The following is a 27,065-nucleotide window of genomic DNA, read 5'->3' on the forward strand; positions in this document are numbered from 1 at the left end:
GCCATTCTTAGACCAGGACTGGTTCTGAGGTTACATGAGAACAAGGGGTTAAGAGAGGCTGCTAAAGACCAAGTTTCACAGGGATAAGAACAATCTGCAATTTTTTAGCCATTATTATTCTGCCTCTAGCAAATTCAGTGTCTTGATCTTTCGGGTCCTCATTATTCTCATTTAAAATTAAGATACAATTCCGGCTTCCCTGGTGGCGTAGTGGTTAAGAATCCGCCTGCCGGGCAGAAGTTGAGACACAGATGTAGAGAATGGATATATGGACACCAAGGGGGGAAAACTGCGGTGGGGTGGGGATGGTGGTGTGCTGAATTGGGCGATTGGGATTGACATGTATACACTGATGTGTATAAAATTGATGCCTAATAAGAACCTGCAGTATAAAAAAACAAACAAACAAAACAACTAATACTAAATTTTCATTGGGTTATTTGTATGGAAATATGTTAATATAAATGTTTCAGACATTACATGAAATTTCTAAAAAAAAAAAAAAGATCATCCCAATTAGCTGGTGGTAAGGGTGGTACAACCTTGGGATTATACTAAAAACTATCTAACTGTATGCTTTAAAAGGGTGAATTATGTCATGCATGAACTATATTTCAATAATACTATAATAACAATTAAAAAAAAAAAAAAAAAAGAATCCGCCTGCCAATGCAGGGGATACGGGTTCAAGCCCTGGTCCCGGAACATCCCACATGCCGCGGAGCAACTAAGCCCGTGGGCCACAACTACTGAGCCCACGTGCCACAACTACTGAAGCCCGCACGCCTAAAGCCAGTGCTCCACAACGAGAAGCCACCGCAATGAGAAGCCCGTGCACCGCAACAAAGAGTAGCCCCCCGCTCACCGTAACTAGAGAAAGCCCGCGTGCAGCAGCAAAGACCCAACGCAGCCAAAAATAAATAAATAAGTTGTTTTTAAAAATTTAAAAAGTAATTAAGATACAATTCGGGAAAACATGTCTAATGAGCATAATTAAACAGTTTTGCATTAGAAGGTAAGACTAGATCCTGTTGATTCTCATTGCAATTTAAATATGGGAAGTCAGATTGGTTTACTTAAGCCTATAAAATTGTGTCTAACTACTGGAACTTCTTAAAGCGAATACCCACCAAGTACTACCAATAATCTACTCTTATTATAAAGCTTCTTCTAAATCTCATTAGTACAGGGGTTTGGGCTTCTTTCTTTCACAATCCAGATTAAGAGGTAGTTTTTCAAGCAAGGATTGTCTCAACACTCATTAATTCCCTCAACATGTATTGAACATCAACTGTGTGCCAGGCTTATATCTGCTAGACGCTGGCAAAAATACACAAGTTGTGCTTTCGTGAAGTTTTCAATCTGAGGCAATAAAATAATTTTTTAATTGTAAAACTGAACTGATAGGTGCTATAAAGAGAGCTCCAGGAAGCTACCAGAATATATAACAGGGAGACTTGCCCCATCTGGTAAGGGTGGTCAAGAAATGGTTCCCCTAAGGAAACGATTCTTGAGATCTAACAACTAAGTATGTGCTACATATGCAAAAAAGGACGTGGGGCAGGCAGAGATGAGGATGGGGAGAATAATCGCAGCAGGTACAAAAAAATCTGTGGGAGAAGACCTGAGAAATAAGGTCACTAAGGTTCAGTTCAGTGTACGGTGGGGAAATGAGAAAGCAGGGCAGAGGCCCTCAAAGCCATGACTATTTTTATACTGAAAACCACTTAAAGAAGAATTTTAAGCTGGAGGTTACCATGATCATATTTATATTTAAAAAGACTATTCTGGTGCCATGTGAAAAATGAACCCAAAGTCAGGTTAGGAGGCTACTGATTATTGAGCTTCGTGGAAGGATGACCCTGAAGGTGGAAAGTTGTCGAGGGCTGATGTTGAGAAAGTAAAATCCACAAAACTTGGTGACGGAGTATATAAACTATAAACCAGCTCATTGCGCTTCTGATTTCAAATCAGCAACTGTTTTAAATTGGCTGGTAAAACAAATGAAAATAGAGCCATTCGATTACAAACACTGAGACCTCTGCGTGAGAGAATCCCTGGGGTCGGCGTGGTTGTTTTCTTAAGCAAAAGTTTCGCTGCATTCTCATGGGCTCTGTGGAAATGCTCCCCGATGCAATATAGATTGGCGGTGGCGTGTACAAAGGAATGTCCGAGGAAGGGCGCTCGCCCCTGGATCACCAAGGCTTGGGTCTTGGGAACCCTGGACTGCAATAAGGAGGGCTCGTTCGATTCACCGCCACCGACTTCGGGGCCCTGAGTAGTCCCCAGAACTCAGCAGTCACACCAGGTCAGGTGGCGCCGAAGCAGCAGGGAACTTCGGCCTCTATTCCGGTGTTTATCCCACTGCCAGGGATGGTATTCAGTTTGCCGGAGACTTGCCGGAAGCTCAAGACTCAGCCCCTCTTGTTCGCTACGGTGGCCGAAAAGGCCCTGGACTAATAAGCCGAGTCAGACCAAAGAAGGCGCACGCGCATTGAGGACTTCTGGGCTCTGGGGAAGGCCCAATACCTGGCGGGCAGAGAGTGCAGGTTTAGCGTCTGTAGTTTCCTCTCCCGCCCCGCCGCACCCTGATTTCCTAGAAGGGTTGTCGCCCAACAAGCTTGGTTTAGAGAAAGGAGGCCCCGCCATTCCCCGTTGTCGATTAGCTGCCCGTCATCCATCAGGTTAGGAGGCGGAGTTTGGGCGCTTTCCGGTTGCATCAGCTGGTCCCGCCCGGCCACGTGGCGCAAGCGCAGTGTTCCTGGGCGTTCCAACCCACCTCTGCCTGGCGACCACTGTCCTTTCCTCCTGACCGAAGTTTTGGGGTTTAGTTTTCTCTTAGTGGTTTGCCAGTGTCCGAGGAGAAGGCCAGTAGCCCTTCAGGGAAAATGGGAGACGAGAAGTCGGTGAGTGGGTTGAGTGGAGCCTGGAGGCCGGGCTGGGGCCCTCCTGGTACCCGTGTTGCCCAACCGGGGGAGGGAGGGGGTGGAGGAGCCCGAGGCGGGCGATGGAGCTCCCGGACAAGTCAGGGCCCCCTTTGGGGAGGAATCTCAAATGGATACAGCAGGGCGGGGCTTAAGATCGTCTCTGGGTCCATCCTTTTTTTGTAGATAAGGACACTGAGACCTTGAGTGAGTGTCTTGCTCAGAGCCACACAGCTAATTAGAAGCCGAGACATAATTAGAATCTAGGGCTTCGGACTCCTAGACTAGGGTCTGTGGCTCACCTTAGTCGGGAAGAATGTTGCAGAGCCTCATTTACTTTTAAAACCACGTACGGGTAAAAAGCCCCAGTTTAAGGAAGGGAAAACCAAGTCATCGAGATCTGCCCAAGTTTAGGGTGGTTTATAATAAATGGTGGAGACCGGATGACCCCAGCTGACAAACTCTAGAAAAGTTACACACTTCCCTGCGTGGTGGTGGAGGCATGCCTTATCCCATTCATAAATGCTCATTTCACCTCTGGACTTTCCCTTTAGTGTCATAATTTGCTTAGGAACATCTTCCCAATCCTCTTCTTTGTACCAGCTTTTGGGTTGAAATTTTAGATTGCTTTTACGTAGACATATAATATGTAAACTCGCCCATTTTTGTTTTGTTTTCATTGGAAGTAAAGAACAGTTGCCCATCATGATTTCACTTGTTATAGGAAAGGTGAAATGGGCCTCAGGGTTCCAGAGAGATCCATTTTAACGCCCTGGCTCTACTATTTACTAGCGATGTACAAATGGGAAATTACTTACTCTCTTTGAGCCGTTGTCCTCATTTGTAAAATGGAGAGGTATTTAGAAGACAAAAAACCTTGATGTTAATTCTCTTCTTCTTTACCATTATTCCTGTTCATTTAGCAAATATCCATATGACCAGAACCAAAAACATTTAATCAGAGAAATAGAATTATTTCCCTCTCTTTCTGTTTTAAATCTATACAGACTTGCAATTAATTTTTACCCCTTTTTAAAAAAATTATTTATTTTATTTATTTATTTTTGGCTGCACTGGGTCTTCGTTGCTGTGCGCAGGCTTTCTCTAGTTGTGGCGAGCAGGGGCTACTCTTTGTTGTGGTGCGCGGGCTTCTCATTGCGGTGGCTTCTCTTGTTGTGGAGCACGGGCTCTAGGCGCGCGGGCTTCAGTAGTTGTGGCACGTGGGCTCAGTAGTTGTGGCTCACGGGCTCTAGAGCACAGGTTCAGCAGTTGTGGCTCACGGGCTTAGCTGCTCCGCAGCATGTGGGATCTTCCCGGACCAGGGCTCAAACCCGTATCCCCTGCATTGGCAGGTGGATTCCTAACCACCGTGCCACCAGGGAAGTCCCTTTTTACCCTTCTTTTCACCTGATATATTTGACTAGTTACATTAATCATATAGTATGGTGAAGGCATGCAGGTAATCTTATAATCTTGTTGGTTAGTACTTTACTTGATTAGAATGGACTTAAGGTGTGTTCATTGTTCATCTATTGACTATAAATGGACCTTAAAAGTTCATTAAATCGTGAATTCCGGAGTGGGGGAAGTGTTAGCTCAACATGAAATTTGGAGTCATATTTTTAAAATTTGTTTTGTTTTTTAAATTATACAAGTCATAAGTTTTATGAAATTGAAAACAACAATCAGTATGTCCACAAGGGATAAATGGATAAATAATGGAATGTTATTTGGCAATAAAAAGGAGTGAAATACTGATACTTGTAACATGGATGATCTTGAAATCATTATACTAACTGAAAGAAGCCAGTCACAAAAAACCAATATTGAATGATTCCGCTTATATGAAATGCCCAGAGTAGGCAAAGCTGTAGAGACAGAAAGATTAGTGGTTGCCAAGTGCTGGGGTGAGGGGAGAGCAGGGAGTAACTGTTAATGGATACATGGTTTCCTTTTGGGGTGATGAAATTGATCCTGGTGATAGTTGGGCAACTGTCAATGCACTAAAAACCATTGAATTGTATGCTTTATGTGGGTGAATTTTATGGTGCAGAAATATATCTTAATAAAACTTTTTTAAAAATTCAAAGATCAAAAAAATTTATGAAACAAAAGTCCCCCCATCACATCCCCAGTTCTACCCTCAAAACTCCTTCACTGCTGATGATAACATCCCCCCTTAGAGCTGACCACTGTCAACATCTGGGTGGGTATCATTTTTTCCTGCCACTTGTAGGTTTTCTGAACCTAGAAAAATCATCTAACTTTTTAAAAATTTAATCTTATTTATAAAATGGGAATAATAATGATAGTCATCTCACAGTGTTTCTGTGAGAATCAGATGTGACTGTGGAGGAACTTCGTAAACTGTAAAACTTTATGTAGTGAAATTTGCATTAGGATGTTTCTATCTGAGCAGTTACAAAGAAGTAAGTAATTTGTTTCTGAGAAGATACTCTTTGGAGTATCCCATAATGTGGTTCCGTGTTTCTCGACCTCAACACTCTTGACACCATGGACTGGATAATTCTTTGTTGTGGGAATCTGTCCTGTGTGTTGTTGGATGGTTAGCAACCTCCCTGGCCTCTACCCACTCTCTGCCAGTTGTACATACCACACCACACCGCCCTCCCCACCTTCCCCCTGCTCCCCACCCCTGGTTGTGACAACTGAAAAGGTTTCCAGACATTGCCAGGTGTCTGCTGGGGGCAAAATTGCTTCTGGTTGAGAACCACTGGTAAGACCAGTTCTTACCATTGGTTGCCTTTTTGCACAGGACTTACTGTAAAACTTTCTATGACTTCCTGGAATTGAATTGAATTGAATTCTAATTGAGGTCCACATCTTTATGGTAACTTTTAGTGCTTGCTTCTGTCTAAGCCCTCGTCTGTCTTAACTGACAGTGTTTCCTAAAAGGTTTAGTAATTTTCTCTCTCTCTCTCTCTCTAACATTTCCAACAATAATTTTCTGTGTACACCTAGAAAGAAATTTCCTCCATTCTCAAAGTCCAGCCTGTTGAAATCTTCTCCATCCTTTAAAGTCCTTTAAAGCCCTAACAGTTACTGGTGTCTTAGCTTATCTGACATCTGATCAGAGTATACAGCTGTGTTCTTTTCTCCTTCAGGAGTTTCTCATATATGTATGCCTTAGTTTCCCCAAAGAAATTAAGTTTGTACATGGTAGGGATTGGGTCTTATGTTTGCTTCTTCTACAGGGTTTAAAAAAAAATACTGTGAGCACAGAGGCTCTGGGTAGTACTTGTGGAATGGATGGATATATATTGCATTAGATTTCTTTTTTTCTGAAAATACTACTGAATAAATTGCATGCTTCTTGTGGCTATATATTTAGTATACGTCCATTTAAACCTGAAGCGAGAGTCATGTGCACAGGTAAAATGAATGAAATTTGAGGACTTGAATATTATCAAGTAACTCTTCTACTTTTTTAGGGCTTGTCTTTATTATAAGTTGTTAACTTGTCTTTGACAGTGGTGAAATTTTCTAGTCTTTCAAAATCAGATTTCCACTTAAAAAAAAAAAAGATGCTAAAATAACATCCTCAAAACTTTTCTGGAGGCAGCATGGATGGGTGTCAAATGAGATTAAAATGTAAAACCTTCATGTCTTTTTTGCTTATTTAGGTAGGTGCCAGTGAGGAGAAACGAAAGGAAGGAGGCAAGAAGAAGAACAAAGAAGGCTCTGGGGATGGAGGTCGAGCAGAGGTAAATGTTTTCAGGGCTCTGTCATCAAAGATTGACAGAGGCAGGGAGCTGTCTCAGACTCATCCTATGCAAGATTCTAATGGTTTTCATGGGGTTTATAAGATGGCACTAGATGGAAAAATCAGGGAGAAGAATTAGGAAATTCTGAGAGGGGAAGAAAGACTTGCAGTTACTTGTTATTGAAAAAGGAAAACAACTGAAGTATGATTGTAAAATAATCTGTGGGATTAGATATGAAAACAACTGAAGTATGATTGTAAGATAATCTGTGGGATTAGATATTAGAGAGAACAAAAGTTGGTGAAAAGAGGACTGTGGTAATTAGTTGCCAGGTCAAATGCTAGCTGTCTGACCATTTCATTCAATGAGACATTAAGAGACTTGGTGTTTGGGCTTTTACTGACTACAACAGAAACCAAAGAAAGCCTTGTTCCTTCACCCCATTAGCACTGTTTCCACCTGGACCTGCCACTGGAGTTTGGTTTTAAGCCAGGACAAATCTCCTTGATGCTTCTCAAGTGTAGAGAAAAGGCTTTCAGTTCACCAGGCTCACACTAAAAGGAACTGGCATTTCAAGAGTCATCCCAGAATTGACCTGGTTCCTGGGTCTTGCTTTAGGAGGCAGTTAAGCTTGTCTTCCTACTTAGTTTTTGAAGTTGAACTGCTGTGAACCATGCTTGACTTTTTGCTTTTGTCATTGCAACCGTTTTATTAGAGACTCTTTAGAAAACGACCCGAATGCAAGACAAAGGAATAGGCTTTTAAGAAGTATGCTACAGCACAGTAAACTGACTTTAAAGAGTTGTTTTTATAAATGTTGCATTGCTAAATTTATAGTGCTTACATTTAATTTAGGGTAAGTTTGTAGGTGATCAAGAATCACTGAGTGTTGCCAAGAGCCCTGCATAACCGCTTCTGTTATGTTTTGTCCATTATATCCCACTGTAATTGTGGGAAATTGTTGATTGTGAATTTCAGAATTTGCAAGTAAGTAAGAAAATGCATATGTTCCCTAATTTCTTTTTTGTACTTTTAATACAAGTAGTACATGCTGTTCTGTTACAGCTTGAGATTTAGCCTGGAAATAGGAAACAAAGGGTATAATTAGAGGACTTTTTTGAATAGAGAATTGTGCATGTGACATGTGGTTGATTATATATGTTTTAAATGATCTGTCTGGAAAAAAAGTGTACAGTGAGATGTCCAAGACCTTTCCTCCTCCTCCATGCTCCCATCATTTGTGTACTTGTCTTGTTCCCCTTCTAAGGGCAGTGGGCAGGTCTTATTCTTCTCTTGCGTCCACAGAGCCAGGCACAGAGAATATCTGCTCCATGAATGTTGAATAAATTAAGTTTGACACTAAGTTCTTCTGATCAGGAAGTGCCAAATGGATGTGGAGATAAACTGCAGTAAGATACAGATGGTCATGTGGGTGGGTAGGACTGTAGTGATGTCTGAGTATGTGGGACCAGGTAATGTGCTTTAGCCTGAGGGATTCAGAGCAGGGTTGTAGAATGATAGGCTCTGAGCTTTTAGTTAATTTATTGATGCTTTTCCATTGAGGATTATGGACCCCTGTGACAATTTAATGAAAAGCCCCCAGAGAGCACCTAAATGACTAAAGAAAGGGAAGGACTGTGGTCGGAGGGAATTATAAAGATATTAAGGCTCTTCCATTTAAAAAATTGAAGGCCAAGAAAAAATATGATTGAAATGAGAAGGAAATTTTGTATAAGGGAAAAACAATAAAAGCACTACTTCATATAAGATAAACTTTGTTTTTTATTATTTCTTCCACTTTTCTAAAAAGGAAAGCAAGTGTGTACTGATTATTTATTTCTTCATTTGTTGTCTTGCAGTTGAATCCTTGGCCTGAATATATTAACATACGTCTTGAGATGTATAATAAACTAAAAGCAGAACACGATTCCATTCTGGCAGAAAAAGAAGAAAAAGATAGCAAGCCAATTAAAGTCACCCTGCCTGATGGTAAACAGTTGGATGCAGAATCCTGGAAAACTACACCGTATCAAATTGCTTGTGGAATTAGGTATAAGCTATACCTGTCTTGACCTTCTGTTGTTTGTAACTAAACTTTTTTTTTTTTTTATCTTGCCAAATTTTATCCTCATAATATTTTTATGTTCCTGTTCAATGTTTTTATTGTTTAATTTACCTTATTTGGGATTTTTAAAAAATCAAAATAATGTAGAGCTTTATAGTCAAGATTCAAAGTTAATATCTGAAAGAGTCAACTTTGGTCTTATTTTACAAAAGATTTTATATAATTAGTTCTTCTACTTTGATTATAAAATGTCACATAACCAAGTAGAGAGTACTTCACCTATTTTGACTAAAAAGTCTCAGTTTTAAAGTTAAAAATGAAGGTAGCTCATGTCAAAATGGGAAAGTTAAGAAACTAATATATGAAGTATATTATGAAACTATATATGATATATATGAAACTAACACATGAAAAAATGTACTATTTTTATAAAGCTAATGTTAAAACTTTTGTTGGGCTGGGGAGAAGTTATTTCAGGTAACTGAGAATTAGATGCATACTTTGTAATAGAGTAAATGCTCTCCTAATCTAATATGATTGGGATGAATAGTTGGTAAGTTTATCAAAAAAATGATAAAGTTGGGAAGGCATAAATTGATACATGTATCTTCTACCAAGTGTTGGCAAACTGGTCATAGCCTGTTTTTGTACAGCTCAAGAGCTAAGAATCATTCTTGTGTTTTTAAATGGTTTGAAAAAAATAAGACACCTAAGAATATGCAACAGAAACCATGTATGGCCTGCAGTCTAAAATATTTACATGGCTCTTTACAGAAAAAGTTTGCCAACCGCCATTTAAACATTTTAACTTAAAACATGTATATATTCATTTATTCACTAATATGTATATAAGGCCAAAGTTTGGGGGGTGGAATGTTAATTAAACTTTTACATTATCTTAACACACTTGAGAAGCCATCTGAGTGCAGAATCCTTCCAGATTTTTATGTAGTTGTTTCGTCCACACCTGATTTGACAATATTTTTTTAGTGACTTCCCTTTATCAAGCCTTCCCAAACATTCAACTTGGTTTGAATGTAATTCAAACCAAGAAACTGTAATTCCCTCGTTGTATTACTTATATATTTCTATTTATTTATAATAATTACATATTGAGCTGAAACAAATGAAATCATATATGAATTGTCAAAAATGGTTGCTGGGCTTCCCTGGTGGTGCAGTGGTTGAGAATCTGCCTGCCAATGCAGGGGACACGGGTTCGAGCCCTGGTCTGGGAGGATCCCACATGCCGCGGAGCAACTAGGCCCGTGAGCCATAACTGCTGAGCCTGCATGTCTGGAGCCTGTGCTCCGCAACGGGAGAGGCCGTGACAGTGAGAGGCCCGCGCACCGTGATGAGGAGTGGCCCCCGCTCACTGCAACTAGAGAAAGCCCTCGCACAGAAACGAAGACCCAACACTGCCAAAAATAAAAATTAAATTAAATTAAATTAATAAGAGGATTCTCAGCCATTGGTCACTGGGGATGCTTTAAAAAAAAAAAAAAAGGTTGATTATCATCAATTTCATATTGTTGAACCTAAGACATAAAATAACAAGTACATAAACAAATTTGGGAACCATCACAGCTGATTCTTGGTAAGCCTACTATGCAACTGGTGGGAGTCGGAGCAGTTAGGGCCACGAGCTGTGTACTGGTATATGACCTGGCCTTTTTACAAAAGTAATGGAATGTTGCTGTTAATTTGACAAGTACTTCTACCTAAAGTACTTCTACCTTACACCAAAGGAAGTAAGAAAGTTGAATGTTAAGCAAGTTTCCATGTGAGATCATAAGTAACTAGATAGACCTTTAAATATCAGTTCAGCCTTTCACTTGAGAGAGAATTTCGCAGGTGAGGTTAAAAGATTCCTCCGTTGTTGCACAATGAGACTGTAGCTGTGTCAGTACTAAAATCCAGGCTCCTGTTAGTGCAAGAACTTTTTCTCTACATGCTACAATATTGTTCTTCAGATTATGTTGTAATTTATCAAGTGGCCAATTGGAAAACTAATTTTCTCTTTTTTTGAATTAAAACTTTTATTGCGGTGTACGTGTCATAACATATTAATTTGAAAATACTTGAGGCGGGAAACTGCTAGACTGTTATAGACGGTCATTTCTCTAGCTGCACATTCACATCTATAATCTGACTGACTGTACTCAATTCTGCTTGAGCCACGCAGCTTCCTGAACCTCTCCTAACATATCTCTGCTTGCATCCATGCCCATTCTCAACATTTGAAGTGCCATCTCCTCTCCTTTTCTTCCTGCCCAAATCTTTTGATGCTTCATCCCCTCATTACTTTATTTTTTAAAGCCTGTCCAGACTACTCTGACCTGTGCTGCTTTCCCCTCCTCAGAACTCCTGCGACTTCTACACTTGGTGGGTCTGACATCTCGTCACTTGAGGAGAGAGTTGTCTTTTGTACTGTGTCCTGTATATTTAGATGACATTTTATCCGTATTATAAAATGTTTCATTAAATAGTATTTCACTTCACCTGTATATTTGTTATAACTAATATCATCTTAGGCATTTGCAGAATTCTGAGATTAGCATTGCTTCTCAAAGGAAAGATCTGTTATAGATTTCAAGCAGGATAAAAGGAGAGGAGTTATTTAGAAGTACCTCCACCCCCCTTTTTTTCCTTTGGAATCTAAATAGCTTGGCTTTATGGAAAACTAATTTTGGAGAAATTTAAAGATAAACTACTGGAAATTGTTATTGTTTATCACAGTTGCCATGTCTGCTTAAACAAGAAACATTAAATGAGGTCAAATAATAATGTTCTGAATTTTCAGCATCTAGTTATATTCTTAGGGACTTCTTTGAATTTTGTCACTTTTTCATTTTATTTCAGAAAGATAAATGTACATCTATATATAATATACAGGCATACCTCAGAGATATCGCGGGCTCAGTTCCAGACCACCACGATAAAGCGAGTATCACAGTAAAGCAAGTGACACGAATTTTTTGGTTTCACAGTGTATATAAAAGTTGTTTACACTGCATTGCAGTCTGTTAAGTGTGCAGTTGTTTGTCTAAAAAAAAGTACATGTCTTAATTTTAAAATACTTTATAACTAAAAAATGCTAACTATCATCTGAGCCTTCGGTGAGTCATAGTACTAACATCAGAGATCACTGATCACAGATTGCCGTAACAAATACATATAATAATAATGAAAAAGTTGGAAATATTGTGAGAATTAACAAAATGTGACACAGAGACACAAAGTGAGCGAATGCTGTTGGAAAAATGGTGCCAATAGGCTTGCTTGATGCAGGGTTGCCACAAAAAAAAAAAAAAATGCAGTATCTTCAGAGTGCAATAAAAGGAGAGATATGCCTGTATATAATGTTTATTTTCCTGTTCTTATTCTCAAGTTAACTGTTGTGCTGCAGAAAATTCTTTTTTAGAGTCTTGTGTTTTTATATATGTGTGTGTTTTTTAAAAAGTCAAGGCCTGGCTGACAACACTGTTATTGCTAAAGTGAATAAAGTCGTCTGGGACCTAGACCGTCCTCTGGAGGAAGATTGTACCTTGGAGCTTCTCAAGTTTGAGGACGAGGAAGCTCAAGCAGTAAGTTTTTATTCAGATTCACATTTGCAGTCTTTTCCAGCTTATTACTAAAGCCAATGGGTGGCTAAAGTTGATTGATGTCTCATTGTCATATTTGAAATCTTCATTTTGTCTTTCATGTAGGAAACAGGTAAAAGTGCTTGTCTTATAAAATTAAGAAGTGCACTTATTCAAGTTTATTTTTACTCTAGATACTTCAGTGGGGAAAAAATGCTGGGAATTTTATTAAAAATTGATTAAGCAAGTAAAAATTGTTTTCTACATTATTAGTCAACACTTAATCAAGATGCATATATTTAACAAATTCAAATGTGATTTAAAGTTCTCTTCCTATTGCGCAATTGATTTCTGTATTTTTCTTACCTTAAAATGCAGATCTGCTGAAAGCACTGTAAAAATCAATCTGCATTTGATGGCAAAGTTTTCTCCTTATTTCCCCATGATGGAATACCATATAAGAAGAAGTAAAATACGTTGTTTTAGTGACAATGGTTTACTTACGTATGTGAATCAGTGGTTTTCAAATGTATTCTGGAGTCCTTAAATTTTTTATGAGAATTTAATTTTACTTATTATTTATTTATTTATTTATTGAAGTATAGTTGATTCACAATATTAATTTCAGGTGTACAATTTTTATGAGAATTTTAAAAATCTTTATTTTGGTACCTTACTAATTAATCTTAAAAACATTGCTTTGGGTATATTCTGTCTCATCTGAATTACCACCTTAAAACCAAGTACTACCTTTTGATTTCAAGGCCCGTATGTTTGTCCTTGGTTTTATAATTGTATTGTAGGGTCAAGTTGTACCATCTTAGTTTTGTTTGGGGCCAATAAGAGAAAAGCAGATATAATTCTTAAGTGATGTTCCACAGCCAAGTAAAGGCCAGAGCATAGCCTTTACTAATTTTGGAGAAATTTAAAGATAAACTACTGGAAATTGTTATTGTTTATCACAGTTGCCATGTCTGCTTAAACAAGAAGCATTAAATGAGGTCAAATAATAGTGTTCTGAATTTTCAGCATCTTCTAGTTGTATTCTTAGGGACTTTTTTGAATTTTGTCACTTTTTCATTTTATTTCAGAAAGATAAATATATATCTATATATAATATACAGGCATACCTCAGAGATATTGCAGGCTCAGTTCCAGACCACCAACTCAGATATTTTGAGTCAGTTCCAGGGATTGACTCAAAAGACCCTGGGGCCATGGCAGTTAATAAGACAGTCACATTGTGAGTGCCTGTTGTTTTCAGGAAACAAAATCCATCCCGTTTAATTAATGATGCTAAATTTGTATTTTAATTAGTATGAAAAACAACAAAACCAGATAATTTCTAAGGTACAAATAAAATTTAGTAATTAGAATCATTTTAAATTATTTTGGCTCTGAATAGACTCACACTGCAATCTATAGATTTGTAGATTTAGATTTTCACGTCTTAGGTTTATTTATAATAAACTTTATATGTCTTTCAAAACAAACAAATTAATTTACAGCTTGTATGCTCAGACTCAAGCCATCCCATTTTTCTTTGATTTTCAGGTATATTGGCACTCGAGTGCTCACATAATGGGTGAAGCCATGGAAAGAGTCTATGGTGGGTGTTTGTGTTACGGTCCACCAATAGAAAATGGATTCTATTACGACATGTACCTTGAAGAAGGGTAAGTTATGTAACTGGATAAAGAAAAATAAAATCTGAATTACTATGGGTCCATACATTATTTTTAAAGAGTTCTCAATTAAGGAGGAATGATATAAAACTTATTGCTTCATAGTCACCAAGTACTCCCACTAACAAAACTTGAAGTGTTGTAGTAACTCACGAAGTAGTAGAGAGCTCTCTTCTAGATCAATGGAGGTGGAGCCCTAAGCTATGTCGGGAAATAAAATGAAGCTTGGACCTCTCCTGTTCTTTAAACCCAGTTATAAAGTTAGAGGAGTGTTCACTAGTCGGAATGGTCTTCATGATGACCAAGGTCAAAGCTACTGAAAATATGAAAACAGTTTATAAAAAGTGTCTAGTTTAAAATTCATAATAAATGATGCAGGGGTCTAATTTTTTATATTAAAACCCTTGAAGTATTCTAAAGAAATGTTCCCCCAAGCTGCGGTGTGAGTGGAATGGAATGGAAAGAGATTAATTATATTTTCTTCTTCAGGGGTGTGTCCAGCAACGATTTCTCTTCTTTGGAGGCTTTATGTAAGAAAATCATTAAAGAAAAACAAGCTTTTGAAAGATTAGAAGTTAAGAAGGAAACCTTACTGGAAATGTTTAAGGTAAATTGAACTGTAACATTGGCCTCCACTTTTATTTTACTCAATGTTACGTAAAGTACATTGGGCTCTACTCAATGCTCTGTGGTGACCTAAATGGGAAGGAAATCCAAAAAAAAGAATATATGTATATGTATAGCTGATTCACTTTGCTGTATAGCAGAAACTAACACAACATTGTAAAGCAACTACTCCAATAAAAATTAATTTAAAAAAATAAAGCACATTGGGGCTTAGTGAACTAAGTTCTTTAGAAAAATTTAACAGTTTTTAAATGTTTTTAAAACATGAAATACATTTATATTCATACGGTGCTTAGATGTACTTTGAATTGTATTTTAGCTATAGTATTTAGAAGTAAAAATTAAAGGATGGTTATTTAAAAAATAATTTTTCCTATTTTCAGTACAACAAGTTCAAATGCAGGATATTGAACGAAAAAGTGAATACTCCAACTACCACAGTCTATAGGTGAGAATATCAAGTGTCATTAAATACCATTGGTGTATGTGTCATTAAATACCATTGGTGTATATGTCATTTTAAGTCTATGTTAAAATTCCTTTTAATTTATCTCTAGGTGTGGCCCCTTGATAGATCTCTGCCGGGGTCCTCATGTCAGACACACTGGCAAAATCAAGACTTTGAAAATACACAAAGTAAGCAATGTAACTTTGAAGGCGCTATATAAACATATTTGTCTACTAAAGATGTATGTTTAAACTTGCATTCATTTCTCTTTTCAGCCATTTTTCTCTTGCATATTTAAGGGTGGATTTTTTTCTCGTGCTGTCTACTGACTGTGGGCACTATGTGTCACTAGCCTTTTTTTTAACTGAAATTCTCTCAAGCAGTGACTGAGTGACTCCACTCGTCACCAGAGCACACGGGGATGGAGATTTGGAGGATTTACAAAATCACAGTCATGGGCCATCGTGGCTCTAAAAGCTTTGAGACTCACTGTAGGAGTGTGTGCTCTTGCCTTTTGTATGTCTAAGGTAGTAATTACCCAAGTTGTTCTTTTTTAACCAAACTAATCCTGCCAGTCAAATTTTTTTTTTTTTTGGCTGGTTGGTTGGTTTTCCATTTTTGCTGAATCATCTTGTGGGAGATGCCCCTGCAGTCAGTCGTGTTCGTGGAGTTGTGGTGTGAGTAGGTCTTGAGGGCTGGGCAATTTCAAGGGCATTAAGCAGCCAGCTTTGTGCTGTGGAATGAGTACAACCACCCTAGCGAGGACTCGGCAACTGAGATGCTTACTATGTGTGCACTTTTTGTGCCATTTTTCTTGTCATAAGGACTAAATATGAATTTGACTCATGATGTGACTGTGAGAAAAAACGTCTAACTCTTAAAATAAATGAGATATTAAAAAATTTGGGGACTTCCCTGGTGGTGCAGTGGTTAAGAATCTGCCTGCCAGTGCAGGGGACACGGGTTTGAGCCCTGGTCCAGGAAGATCCCACGTGCCACTGAGCAACTAAGCCTGTGCGCCACAACCACTGAGCCTGTACTCTACAGCCCCCATGCTCCACAACAAGAGAAGCCACCGCAATGAGAAGCCCGTGCACTGCATGGAAGAGTAGCCCCCGCTCGCCACAACTAGAGAAAGCCTGCGTGCAGCAACGAAGACCCAACGCAGCCAAAATGAATAAATAAATAAATTTATTTTTCAAAAAAATTTGAATATTATCTCATGGTTATTCCTTCTTTTCAGAATTCCTCCACCTACTGGGAAGGCAAGGCAGATATGGAGACTCTGCAGAGAATTTATGGCATTTCATTCCCAGATCCTAAAATGTTGAAAGAATGGGAGAAGTTCCAAGAGGAGGCTAAAAGCCGAGATCATAGGAAAATTGGAAGGGTATGTTTAAAAAGAATAATGATGTGTGTAGACTGAGTTTTCTTTATTTTCATTTGAATTGAAATTGTATTGCGTACCAGGAATTTACTTCTGCAGAGATGCTGTAGCTTTCAGTAGTTATTGTACTGTCCTGTGAAAGCTGTAAATTACTTATTCATTGTCCACTTTATCTTTCTAGAGTGTGTTCAGTACCGCACAGAAGTTCATTTTGACTACTCCTTTTATTGAGAACAAATGCTGATGACCTACATTTTTCTTTGAAAAAAGTATAGCAGCATAGCAGCATTTCATAGAACCGGGAGATGTTTTAGAAATCCCCTGGTCTCACTGACTTATTTTAAAGATGTGGAAACTTCAGTCCCAGGAAGATTCATCTGCTTGTTGCCCAAGATGACACAGCAAGTCATTGATGGATTCTGTGGTGTCCTTTTCTTTATTCTTCTACCCCTGACTGTCTTCTAAGCTGGCAGTTAGGTTTGGTAAAAATACTCCCTTCTAGAAGAGTGCTTACTCTGTGCTGGGTGTCAGGTCATGGCTGTTAGGTTGTGAAGCTTGAGCAGGAAGCAGCATCCACTGTCCTGTGCTGCTGACTGCCTGAAATAAGATCCAGCAGGAAGGAGGCCGGCAACAATTGGTGGGGTCCCTCCCTGAGGACTTGGGCATTTGGTGGGCAAGAAGGTAGGAGGGTGTGCCTCTTTCACCATGACCCAAAGTTAGCCAACTTTTTCTCCATCTTCTATTTCATTATCAGTGTCTTTTTCTCAGTCTCCTTCCTGCTGTTCTTACTTTAAAAAAAAAAAAAAAAAAAGAATGAAAAAAAGGGAGGGAGGGAGGATCTTTGAGCTTTGAGGAATTAAGACTCTGAGAGCCCCTGCTGTGCATAGTAGAAGAGAGCTAAGACCCTTGCTCCATGTGACTCTTGGGTAAACTTGACTGGATTCAGGAATGTTAACAGTCAGAGAATGTCAGAGAATGTACTTGTGCTAAGTGGTAAAGCACCTGCAACACCAGAAATGTCGACATGTTTTCCTTGATTTGGGAATGGCACCGATTAAAATATGAAGCATCATGACCATATTCTGAACTCAAGAACCCTGAAATTTATGTTGATATTATATACATATATAAACTTTCTTTTGCTTTTGTTTTACCCAGGACCAAGAACTATATTTCTTCCATGAACTCAGCCCTGGAAGTTGCTTTTTCCTGCCAAAGGGAGCCTACATTTATAATACACTTATTGAATTCATCAGGGTAAACCATATTCATTACTTTCCTCTGTAGATTTAAGACATAAGTTGATTTTATTAAATAAGATCTGCCAAAGGGAAAGATAATCTTTTGTTTGAGAAGAAACATTTCAAATAATAAATGAAAATGGACGTATTAGGTCTCATAAAATGTTTAAAAAATTCTTTCCTCCTAATACATGATCTTGTCCACATACGTGGGTGTGTACGCACGAGACAAGCTGGTGAGCTTGAAGTGGGGCCTGTAACCCTTTACACAGGAGCTCTGTGGCTTTCTGACCGTTCATTTGTATTTTCCTAGAAAAAGCAAGTTAATCTTTACATTGCTTTTTTTCTTTGTAAACTATGAAGTGTTTCAAGCATACATTTATAGAGAATAATACCGCCAACATCTCTGTACTCACCACCTAATTTAACACGTAACTGCATTGGCTTATATTTGCTTCAGATTTTTTAATTGAGATAAAGTAATACGTATATAGTAAGGGGGAAAAAACCTCCCCTTTGAGACCCCTTTCTGAGCCATTTCCCTCCTTTCCTAGAAGAAACTACTATTTAGAAGTTAGCATGGATGGATCCTTTTTGTCCATGTTATTTTTACATCTATCCCATAAATATGTACCCTAAATTATGTGTTTGTGTGCTTCAAACTTACATACATGAAGTCTCATTGTATATCAGTCTGCACTGTGATTTTCATTTTAGATAGGTACCGATCCAGTTTGTTTCCAGTTGTTAAGTATGAGTCTGTCATACAACTACCACAGTGTTCACTTCTTTCCTGGGGGAACTGATGTACTTTCCCGTTCTCCCGTATTACCAGCTGTGCTGCAGTGGCCTCCTTATGTGCATGTGCAGGAGCTTCCTCTCTGGTGTGTACCTCCAAGTGGAGCGTCTAGACTATAAGATGTACATCTTGAACTTTACTAGATAGTATAAAATTGCTCTTGAAATTTTTACTTCCACCAGAAGTATAAGCATCTATTCCTTACACAGGCATTGTATTTGTTTTCTAACAGAGTGAATATAGGAAACGAGGATTCCAGGAGGTGGTCACCCCAAACATCTACAACAGCCGACTCTGGATGACCTCGGGCCACTGGCAGCACTACAGCGACAACATGTTCTCCTTTGAGGTGGAGAATGAGCTGTTTGCTTTGAAACCCATGAACTGCCCAGGACACTGGTATTCCGCAATTTTGAGTTTCTATCAAAGATTTCTTGGCAATCAGTCCTAGATTGTTTTCCCTCCTTTGAAAGTATTTTGTGAAAAACAAATTATGTAATCAGGAGAGTATTTAAATGCATCATCATTGTGGTGTTGTAACATCTTCTGTGCCCAGCTAGATCCTCAGATCTACAGATATTCAAGAATGGAACTGGGGTAGCAGCAGTGAACAGGCAGGATACAGAACAGGGGAGACTGAATGTGGGGCACAGCAGATTTTTTTTTTTTTTTTAAAGAAACATGTATCAAAATCTACTGCTGATGAATTGACCTCCTTGGAAAATCTTCCTTGCCTTGAGGCCGCTCACTTTCTATCCTTGAAAGTTGGGTGAAGAGCAGCGTGGCGGCAGACTAGGGAGAGCTGTGGCTGTAGGTAGCTGAGTCATCTCTCCTAGCACCGCTCCCAGTAGCGAGACCTCGAGGGCAGAGGGGTGAGACAGAGGAGTCTCCACGAGGGGACTAGCCTGTAGGTCAGGGAACCAAGGTCAGTTTCATTCTGAGTTTTCCCAGATTCTTCAGAGTTTCTGAAGCACTTTCAGACTAAGAGGGAACTGAAGCACTTTTGGGAACAACAAGAAAGTACAGACTTTAGTTTCTGCTGATAGAAATGATTTGTACATAGCTAAGATTTTCTTTAAACCATGAGCCTTAAAGGCAGTCCTCAAATTAATAGAGATTGAGCTCAAGGCTATGACTCGAGACTTATGGGAATACATTTTTTATTTTCTCTTAGTTATGGATGGTTGTATTATAATTTATTTGCCACTTTATTCATGCAAGTGCTTACATTGTTGTATGAAACCCAGACTTTGAAAAGTGTTGTTTGTGTGAACAACTAGAACCAGTAGCTTTTTGACAGCCTTCCTTATAGTATTACAGAAGCAGTTTTATTCTTGTGAAATTAGATATCAGTGGATTTTACTTTTCTGTTTTCTTTAGCCTTATGTTTGATCATCGGCCAAGATCCTGGCGAGAGTTGCCTCTGCGAGTGGCTGATTTTGGGGTGCTTCATAGGAATGAGCTGTCGGGAGCGCTCACAGGACTCACTCGGGTGCGAAGATTCCAGCAGGATGACGCTCACATATTCTGTGCCATAGAGCAGGTATGAGACTCTGGGGTGAAACACTTTGAAAAGAAGTGTCACAAAACTTGAGGAAAATTAATCACCGCTCTGTCCCTCTTTTTTTTTTTTTTTAATTTAAAGATTGAGGATGAAATAAAAGGTTGTTTGGATTTTCTGCGTACAGTATATAGCATATTTGGGTTTTCTTTTAAACTGAACCTGTCTACTCGCCCGGAAAAATTCCTTGGAGATGTTGAAGTATGGAATCAAGCCGAGAAAGTAAGTGGTGATTTTCAGCGTGCTTCAATATTACTTGACTGAAATTGGCTTGCGCCATAATGTGAGAAAGCAAAGCCTCTTTAAATGGATAAAAGCAAAAGAAAATTGGAAATGGTTTCTAGGTTTGTATAAGCTAGTTTTTTTTTCTCTATGATTTTGTATTTCAGAAATGGTTGAATGTTCTTTCAGTCATCAAGCTGTAACCTTTAAAGGGGTTTGTGTATGAGTATGTCTAGGTGGACAAAATGGTAAAACAAAGAATAGTGACGCATGAAAGTAGTTGTAGTATTTTTAGTCTCAAATTAGGCTGGAAGAAGTTGCATTTGAACAAAAGTTAAAATCATTTTGCTTTATCCTTAGCAACTTGAAAACAGTCTGAATGAGTTTGGTGAAAAGTGGGAATTAAATCCTGGAGATGGAGCTTTCTATGGTCCAAAGGTCAGTACCAAAGTCTATTTGAGAGTAATATGTCTTTCATTTTTGGGTGAAGAAGAGATTACTTTAAAATAAGTTTAAAAAAATTCAACCCTAATACAACCCAATCTTTGCTTCTTAGATTGACATACAGATTAAAGATGCCATTGGTCGGTACCACCAGTGTGCAACAATCCAGTTGGATTTTCAGTTGCCCATTAGATTTAATCTTACTTTTGTAAGGTGAGTTTCTAGTGTCTGCTCTGAATATTCTTCTTCAAGGACATATAAAGGAATATATATATATAATAAAGCAAAACAAATTTTTTCTTTCTAGCCATGATGGTGATGATAAGAAAAGGCCAGTGATTGTCCATAGAGCCATCTTGGGGTCAGTGGAGAGAATGATTGCTATCCTCACTGAAAACTATGGGGGCAAATGGTAAATTTTGTCATTGTTTCCTTCTGTTTTTGTCTGGACCGTGTAAATTGACTGTCAGAAATGTCTGCTGTCCAATTTAGTTATATGATGGAAAAGAAGAATGATTCTAGTTGGTCACTTCTAATTAATAAGTGTTCACTAAAAACTAAGGAATCACAATCTAAACCCAAACTTTTTAGCTCTACGAATGTTTGTTATGAGTAATTATTTTTATTTTAGCACTTGATTTGTTTGAATGTTATATAAATGCTTTCGAACTAGGAATTATTATTCAGTAAGAAGCTTATTGTTTTGATTGCTTTTCCAGTAACTCTGGGAATTTATAAAACTTTGATGTTTTTGTCTGAGTAAACCAGAGTAGGCTTTTAGCAAAACTTTGTTCAGTGTTGCTGATCATAATAAACAAGTATTTTAGACTCTTTAGAAGCCAAGGGTTTTTTTTGATTGAAAGTACAGACTCCAAACTGATCAACATTTTTGTGTCCTATTTCTAGAAGCTTATGTTTCTGCTGGCAAGATATAAGCACATGACTTGCCTTTTATTTTCTAAGCAGCTTTATCTGGGCCCACATTTTGTAAAGGCAGTTGAAAACAGCACATGGTTATAAAACACCCATTTTGTAGAGCCTGACAGACTACACCGCAGTTATCTCAGTTTCATTTGTAATTTGGTTAGTTCAGACATGGGGTGGGGTGGCGGTGTCATACTTGTAAATGAAATAAGCTAATCTCCTTTTAGTTATATTTCACGAAATCAGATGAAATGTGGGCAACATCCTCTATGCACAGTCTAGAGAATAGGGGGATCCTCAGATAACTGCTCTACGAAACCTGTAGTAGGTGGGGGAAAGCCCACAGTTTGGGTAGAATTTAGTGCCTACTCCAGCCTTTTCCCTAATGCAACAAAACAACTTGAACATAGAGGAGTGACGAAGAGAAACACTGGCCTGATGTCTGCAGCATGGGGAGGGGTTGGACACCTGAAATACCTGAAAGGTAGAATTGAGGATGGGGTCACCTTTTAATAAGAAGTGAAAACACAGTCATTTTTACCAAGTACCATCACCAGTTATTATCGGTTCCAATTTGTTGAATCCTGCAAAATGGATCTTGAATAAACTGAAGGTACAGTCTTTGTCCCCCGGTGAAGAAAAAGTAATAACACTTGAACAAAATAACTTTTTGGGTAAAATAACTTGAATCACTAAGTGTTTCTTAATCTGTGTTAAGCCCTCTAGCAGCAGGCATATGGTGTTCTGTTACCTGATGTGTTGAGTGGTGGGGTGTAGTCCCTGCCCTCTGTTTGCTTTGCTATATCTGCTTAGCAAGACAAATCTTAGTTACAGATTTTCCTGATTTAGGGTTAGTTTTCTGCTCCTGAATCTCCCTTTAGTCCTTTTTGGATATCGAAAAAAAGCCAAGTTTTTTAAAGTGGCCCTTGCATGTTTCAGGAAATGGTACTGAAGAGTAAACTAAGAAATGTGCCATCCTTGTTGAGGAAAGTGCCCAAATCCACATTAAATGTTTTTAATTTCTTCTAAAGGCCCTTCTGGCTGTCTCCTCGCCAGGTAATGGTAGTTCCCGTGGGACCAACATGTGATGAATATGCCCAAAAGGTAATCCTTAAGTATGACTTACTTTAAATGTAAGAGCTGTCGTTCAGCTTTTCAAATCTCATAAACTATGTGTATTCTTGGTAAATCAAGCTGCTTGCGATATAGAGAAATGTTTCTATTTTCAGTCTGTGGTAAGCCCCAGTAGATCATGTTACCTCTTTAATGCTTTTTTATGTGGTTCCATGGTTAGTAGACTTCATTTAGAGAGTGTTTTGTACATACTTGTATTTTTTAGTTTTTAGCATTAGTGAATAGCAAATGCCTCAGAATGACACGTAAATTCAAATGCATAGTGCAGTTTCAACTGCTCTTTGACTCAGTAATTTTGCTTTGTTTCTAATGCACATTTCTTTAACTTGAACCTTTTTTTCAGGTTAATGGCATGACAGAGCAATGTTTGCCTTACCTACCAAAAAGCTACCTTACTAACAGATGTACAAATATCCATTCATACTTCATACTTTAAAGACTAGAACAATCTCTTCTGTTATAGCAACAATTTCATACTAAGGAATTTCAAATTATCAAAAGCTGTGTTATTAAAAAAAGCATTGTTTCATAACTGGCAACGTAATAAATTGGCTAGTTAAAACACAGAAATCTAAGTATCAACGAATAACATTGTAACATCAAAACCACCATGTTTTCAGGTCATCAGAATAAATTGCACTCGGGTCTCAACTGTCTTTAAGAAATAAATGATCATTAAACCAGCTGATAGGCAAACCATTCAAGATATACTGTGTTCCTATTACTGCACACGGTAGTTTTAGTCAGAAATGATCAGAATCAGCTCTGCTCCATGTTTAATGGATTTTACTTTATCGTATTTGCATTAAGAAAGCTCACACAGTAGGAAAAAAGTCTGTATTAGTTAACTCACTTTTCAACTGGAGATAGTACTGACTTTCTCCTTTCCATCTGGGGGTGGGGTAGTGTTTAGAATTATGTGGGGTGGATTTTGGTTATATTGAGTGGAGGAGAGGGTGAGCGCTGCTATTGATACTTAATGACTAGAGACCACAGTTGTTAAACAGCCTAAAATTACCAGGCTTCCTCCCCAATTACAGAATAGCTCAACTCACATGTGCAGAGGACTCATGTTAAAAAAAAAAAAAATAGACACTGGTGCTTTATTCTTTAAAACAGGTTACAGTTGAGAGTGTAGTCTTATCCTGGCACTCTAATAAACTAAGTAAGAACCCTTCTGAAATTTGCATACTTACAAAATCCCAGGAGGTTCATTGGTTAATGATCATTAAGGCACAACAACCTATTAGTGAAATAAAAATGGTTCATTCAGATCTTTTTGTCATATTAGTGGTAATTGGTTGTCGGATGGAAAATTTAAGCTAGTTTATTTAAATTAATTCACAATTTATCTCTCGAGCAGAGTATATAGTTTTATAGTTCTAAGTCACAATAATATATGCTTCAGTATATCTATTAACATTCCTTTTTAATGCTGGCGTGATTATCCAAATTGTTTGTTAAATAAAATCATTTAAGATCAAAATATAATTCTGATTTTAGATCTGAAGAATCCTGTATCTCTATTTAAATAGGTACGGCAACAATTCCACGATGCTAAATTCATGGTGGACATTGATCTGGATCCGGGCTGTACATTAAACAAGAAGATCAGAAACGCACAGTTAGCACAGTATAACTTCATCCTAGGTAAGAAAGGAGACTCACCAAAGAAATCCTGCCAACCTTTAGGAAAACTTGAAATGCTGAGACTTAGGCTGAAGAGAACTGCGGTCATCAGTAGTTCTTTCCAGTCCTGATCTCAAACTGTATGTTTGTTCTGTTGATGTAACAAAGAAACACTTTGGTTTGAAAAAGAGTAATCCTGAAAGGTTTGTCTAAAAATCTCCCCTTCACCTTCTATTTTTTCATATGGTGAATTTTTATTAAGTTGGCTGGATTAAGTGACTTGGTAAACACAGCAGTTCTAGTCGTTGCAGAATGGTGAGTTGGGGTTTTTCGTTTTGTTTTTTAATGACTAGATTTGGTCACCTGTACATTTTAATGAATCCGAAGCTACAGGGTGGATTTCTATTCCAATATTCAATAGGAGTCCTTTCACCTAACAAAACTTTGTGGGTTTTGGTTTAGTTGTTGGTGAGAAAGAGAAAACCAGCAGCACTGTCAATATCCGTACCAGAGATAACAAGGTGCACGGAGAACATACTATTTCTGAGACCATCGAGCGGCTCCAGCGGCTCAAGCAGTCCCGCAGCAAACAGGCAGAAGAAGAATTTTAAGGAAGAACTTTGCCCACATTGGCTCAATGGAAAAGAATGAGCATGTCTCCTTAACAGTAACTTTGTACAACTGAAAACATCAGCTTCTACTGACCTTGGAATAGTTTGGCAGAGTCCGCAGAGATGACTGCAGGATCAACCTTTTTTGACCTAGACAGATTTTAGAAAATATGTATTTGAGGGAGGTAATTAAAAGTGACACAGTAAAGTGATTTTATTCATTAAATTTCTGAGCACTGGAATAAAAACAGGAATGCTCTGATGTAATGTGGAAGAATGTTTTTGTAAATTTAATACAGCTAAAATAAAAATTTTTTCAAATTTGATTAATGGAAAAGAAAGATTAGAATTGGATTATGGTATAGAAATAAAAACTTTTATTCACGTAAGTTTCAACTGCTCTGTCCCTTGTGTCCATGCAAACCTACCTGGAACAAATTGCGTGATTCAATATTTATCTTTCATCTTTTATAATACAAATGATGTAAGTTGGGTGGAGGGGTAAAATCTGTAGTGTACTGCTGTTCTCAAACTGGGGTATGAACCAGGTGCCTGCTTCTCAGTCATAAGGTGACATCGTGTAGGAATGTCACTTAACGGTTTTGGGATACAAACCTTTTAAAACAAATTAAAACCAACCATGAAGCTAATTTAGAGTAGATTTGCACAAATTTTTAAGAAGAAGGATGAGTCTTCAAAGAAATGCATGCTTCACAGATATAGAGAACAAACTAGTGGTTACCAGTGGGGAGAGGGAACATGGGAGGGGCAATAATAGGGGTAGGGGATTAAGAGGTACAAACTATTAGGTATAAAATTGGCTACAAGGATATATTGTGCAACACAGGGAATATAGCCAACACTCCATAATGAATATAAATGGAGTATAACCTTAAAAATTGTGAATCACTATATTGTACACCTGTAACTTATATAATATTGTACATCAATATAATATAATAGTACAATATAATGTACATCAGCTACACTTCAATTAAAAAAAAAAGAAATTTGTGTTTATGGCAGACTGTTCTGGGCCGTAGAATCCTTTATACAAATTCCCTGTTGTCTCATAAAAGATAATTTATGATTTTTTTTTTAAACCATTGAATGGTGTTTGGGAGAACACCACAAAATAAGGAATTTCTTATGTGGATACGTATCAATTCCTCTTTAGTTATTTTAAAGAGACAACATCTTGTCAGTTCGCCAGTAACTCCAGTAGTTTGTTTGCTAGGGTCAACTTCAAAGCAGAGCCCATTTGCATAAATTAATCCTCACTTTAATAAAGGAGATAAGATCTTTAATCATAGGGATTTTTTTTTCCTGAAACTTCATAATTAAGCCTTGCTTATGACTGTCTTATAACTTAGCCTTTGATAGGTTTGTAATTAACTTCTATGCTTATCCTTGGGAAACTAATTTTGTATTTGAACCAGAACTTTGCATTCTCAAGTCATGACACCAAAATTTCTGATTCATTTTAAAACTGTATTTGACTTTTATTTTTTTTTAATTCACAGTATCTTAGTTTGGATTTTTCCTCAGTTTTAAAAAACTCATATTACGGCATTATTTTAAATGGCTTCTGTAATAACGTAGTCCAAAGACCAACTACGGTTTACGTAGATTTTTTTAGTACCTATTTTACACTTAAAGCAACAAATGGCTTGTATATTAATAATTTTCTTGAAATATTTGGAGGAGCTTCATAAATCTTACAAAACTTAAGATATAAAAGTATAATAAAGACATAGGTAGGCAGGACTGGGAATCAAAGACTCCTCTTTGTAACTGACACCTTAGCTTCGTGCCCACTTCCAGTGGAAGCATAGGGGACCACTCTCTTATCCCATCAAAAGCTCTTATGTCTGTAGTTCGCTTTGTTTTCTTTTCCTTCTCTTTTCTGGAGAGCAGAGACTTCTATCGTTGTACCCTTCTGATCTCTTCTGGCATATAATGAAGAATTGACTGAACCCAATTGCTGGGAATTCCCTGGCGGTCCAGTGGTTAAGACTCCATGCTTCCACTGCAGGGGGCACCGGTTTGATCCCT

At 38.0% G+C, this 27,065-nt stretch overlaps 1 protein-coding gene across 1 annotated transcript; it reads left to right on the forward strand.

Moving 5' to 3' along the window:
- The first annotated feature begins 2,746 nt into the window (after positions 1 to 2,746).
- TARS1 (threonyl-tRNA synthetase 1) lies at positions 2,747 to 25,399 on the forward strand. Its single transcript, XM_007192240.3, has 19 exons — positions 2,747 to 2,906; positions 6,569 to 6,649; positions 8,509 to 8,699; positions 12,178 to 12,301; positions 13,853 to 13,974; positions 14,473 to 14,590; positions 14,994 to 15,058; positions 15,168 to 15,246; positions 16,302 to 16,448; positions 17,604 to 17,702; positions 18,718 to 18,884; positions 19,866 to 20,028; positions 20,131 to 20,268; positions 20,629 to 20,706; positions 20,825 to 20,925; positions 21,020 to 21,124; positions 22,668 to 22,740; positions 24,306 to 24,420; positions 24,862 to 25,399. The coding sequence occupies exons 1-19, from the start codon at positions 2,889 to 2,891 to the stop codon at positions 25,008 to 25,010; spliced, it is 2,133 nt and encodes a 710-aa protein (XP_007192302.2). The 5' UTR covers positions 2,747 to 2,888; the 3' UTR covers positions 25,011 to 25,399.
- The last annotated feature ends 1,666 nt before the right edge of the window (positions 25,400 to 27,065 follow it).

Source organism: Balaenoptera acutorostrata, chromosome 2, assembly GCF_949987535.1.
Source record: "Balaenoptera acutorostrata chromosome 2, mBalAcu1.1, whole genome shotgun sequence".
NCBI classification, from domain to species: Eukaryota; Metazoa; Chordata; class Mammalia; order Artiodactyla; family Balaenopteridae; genus Balaenoptera; species Balaenoptera acutorostrata.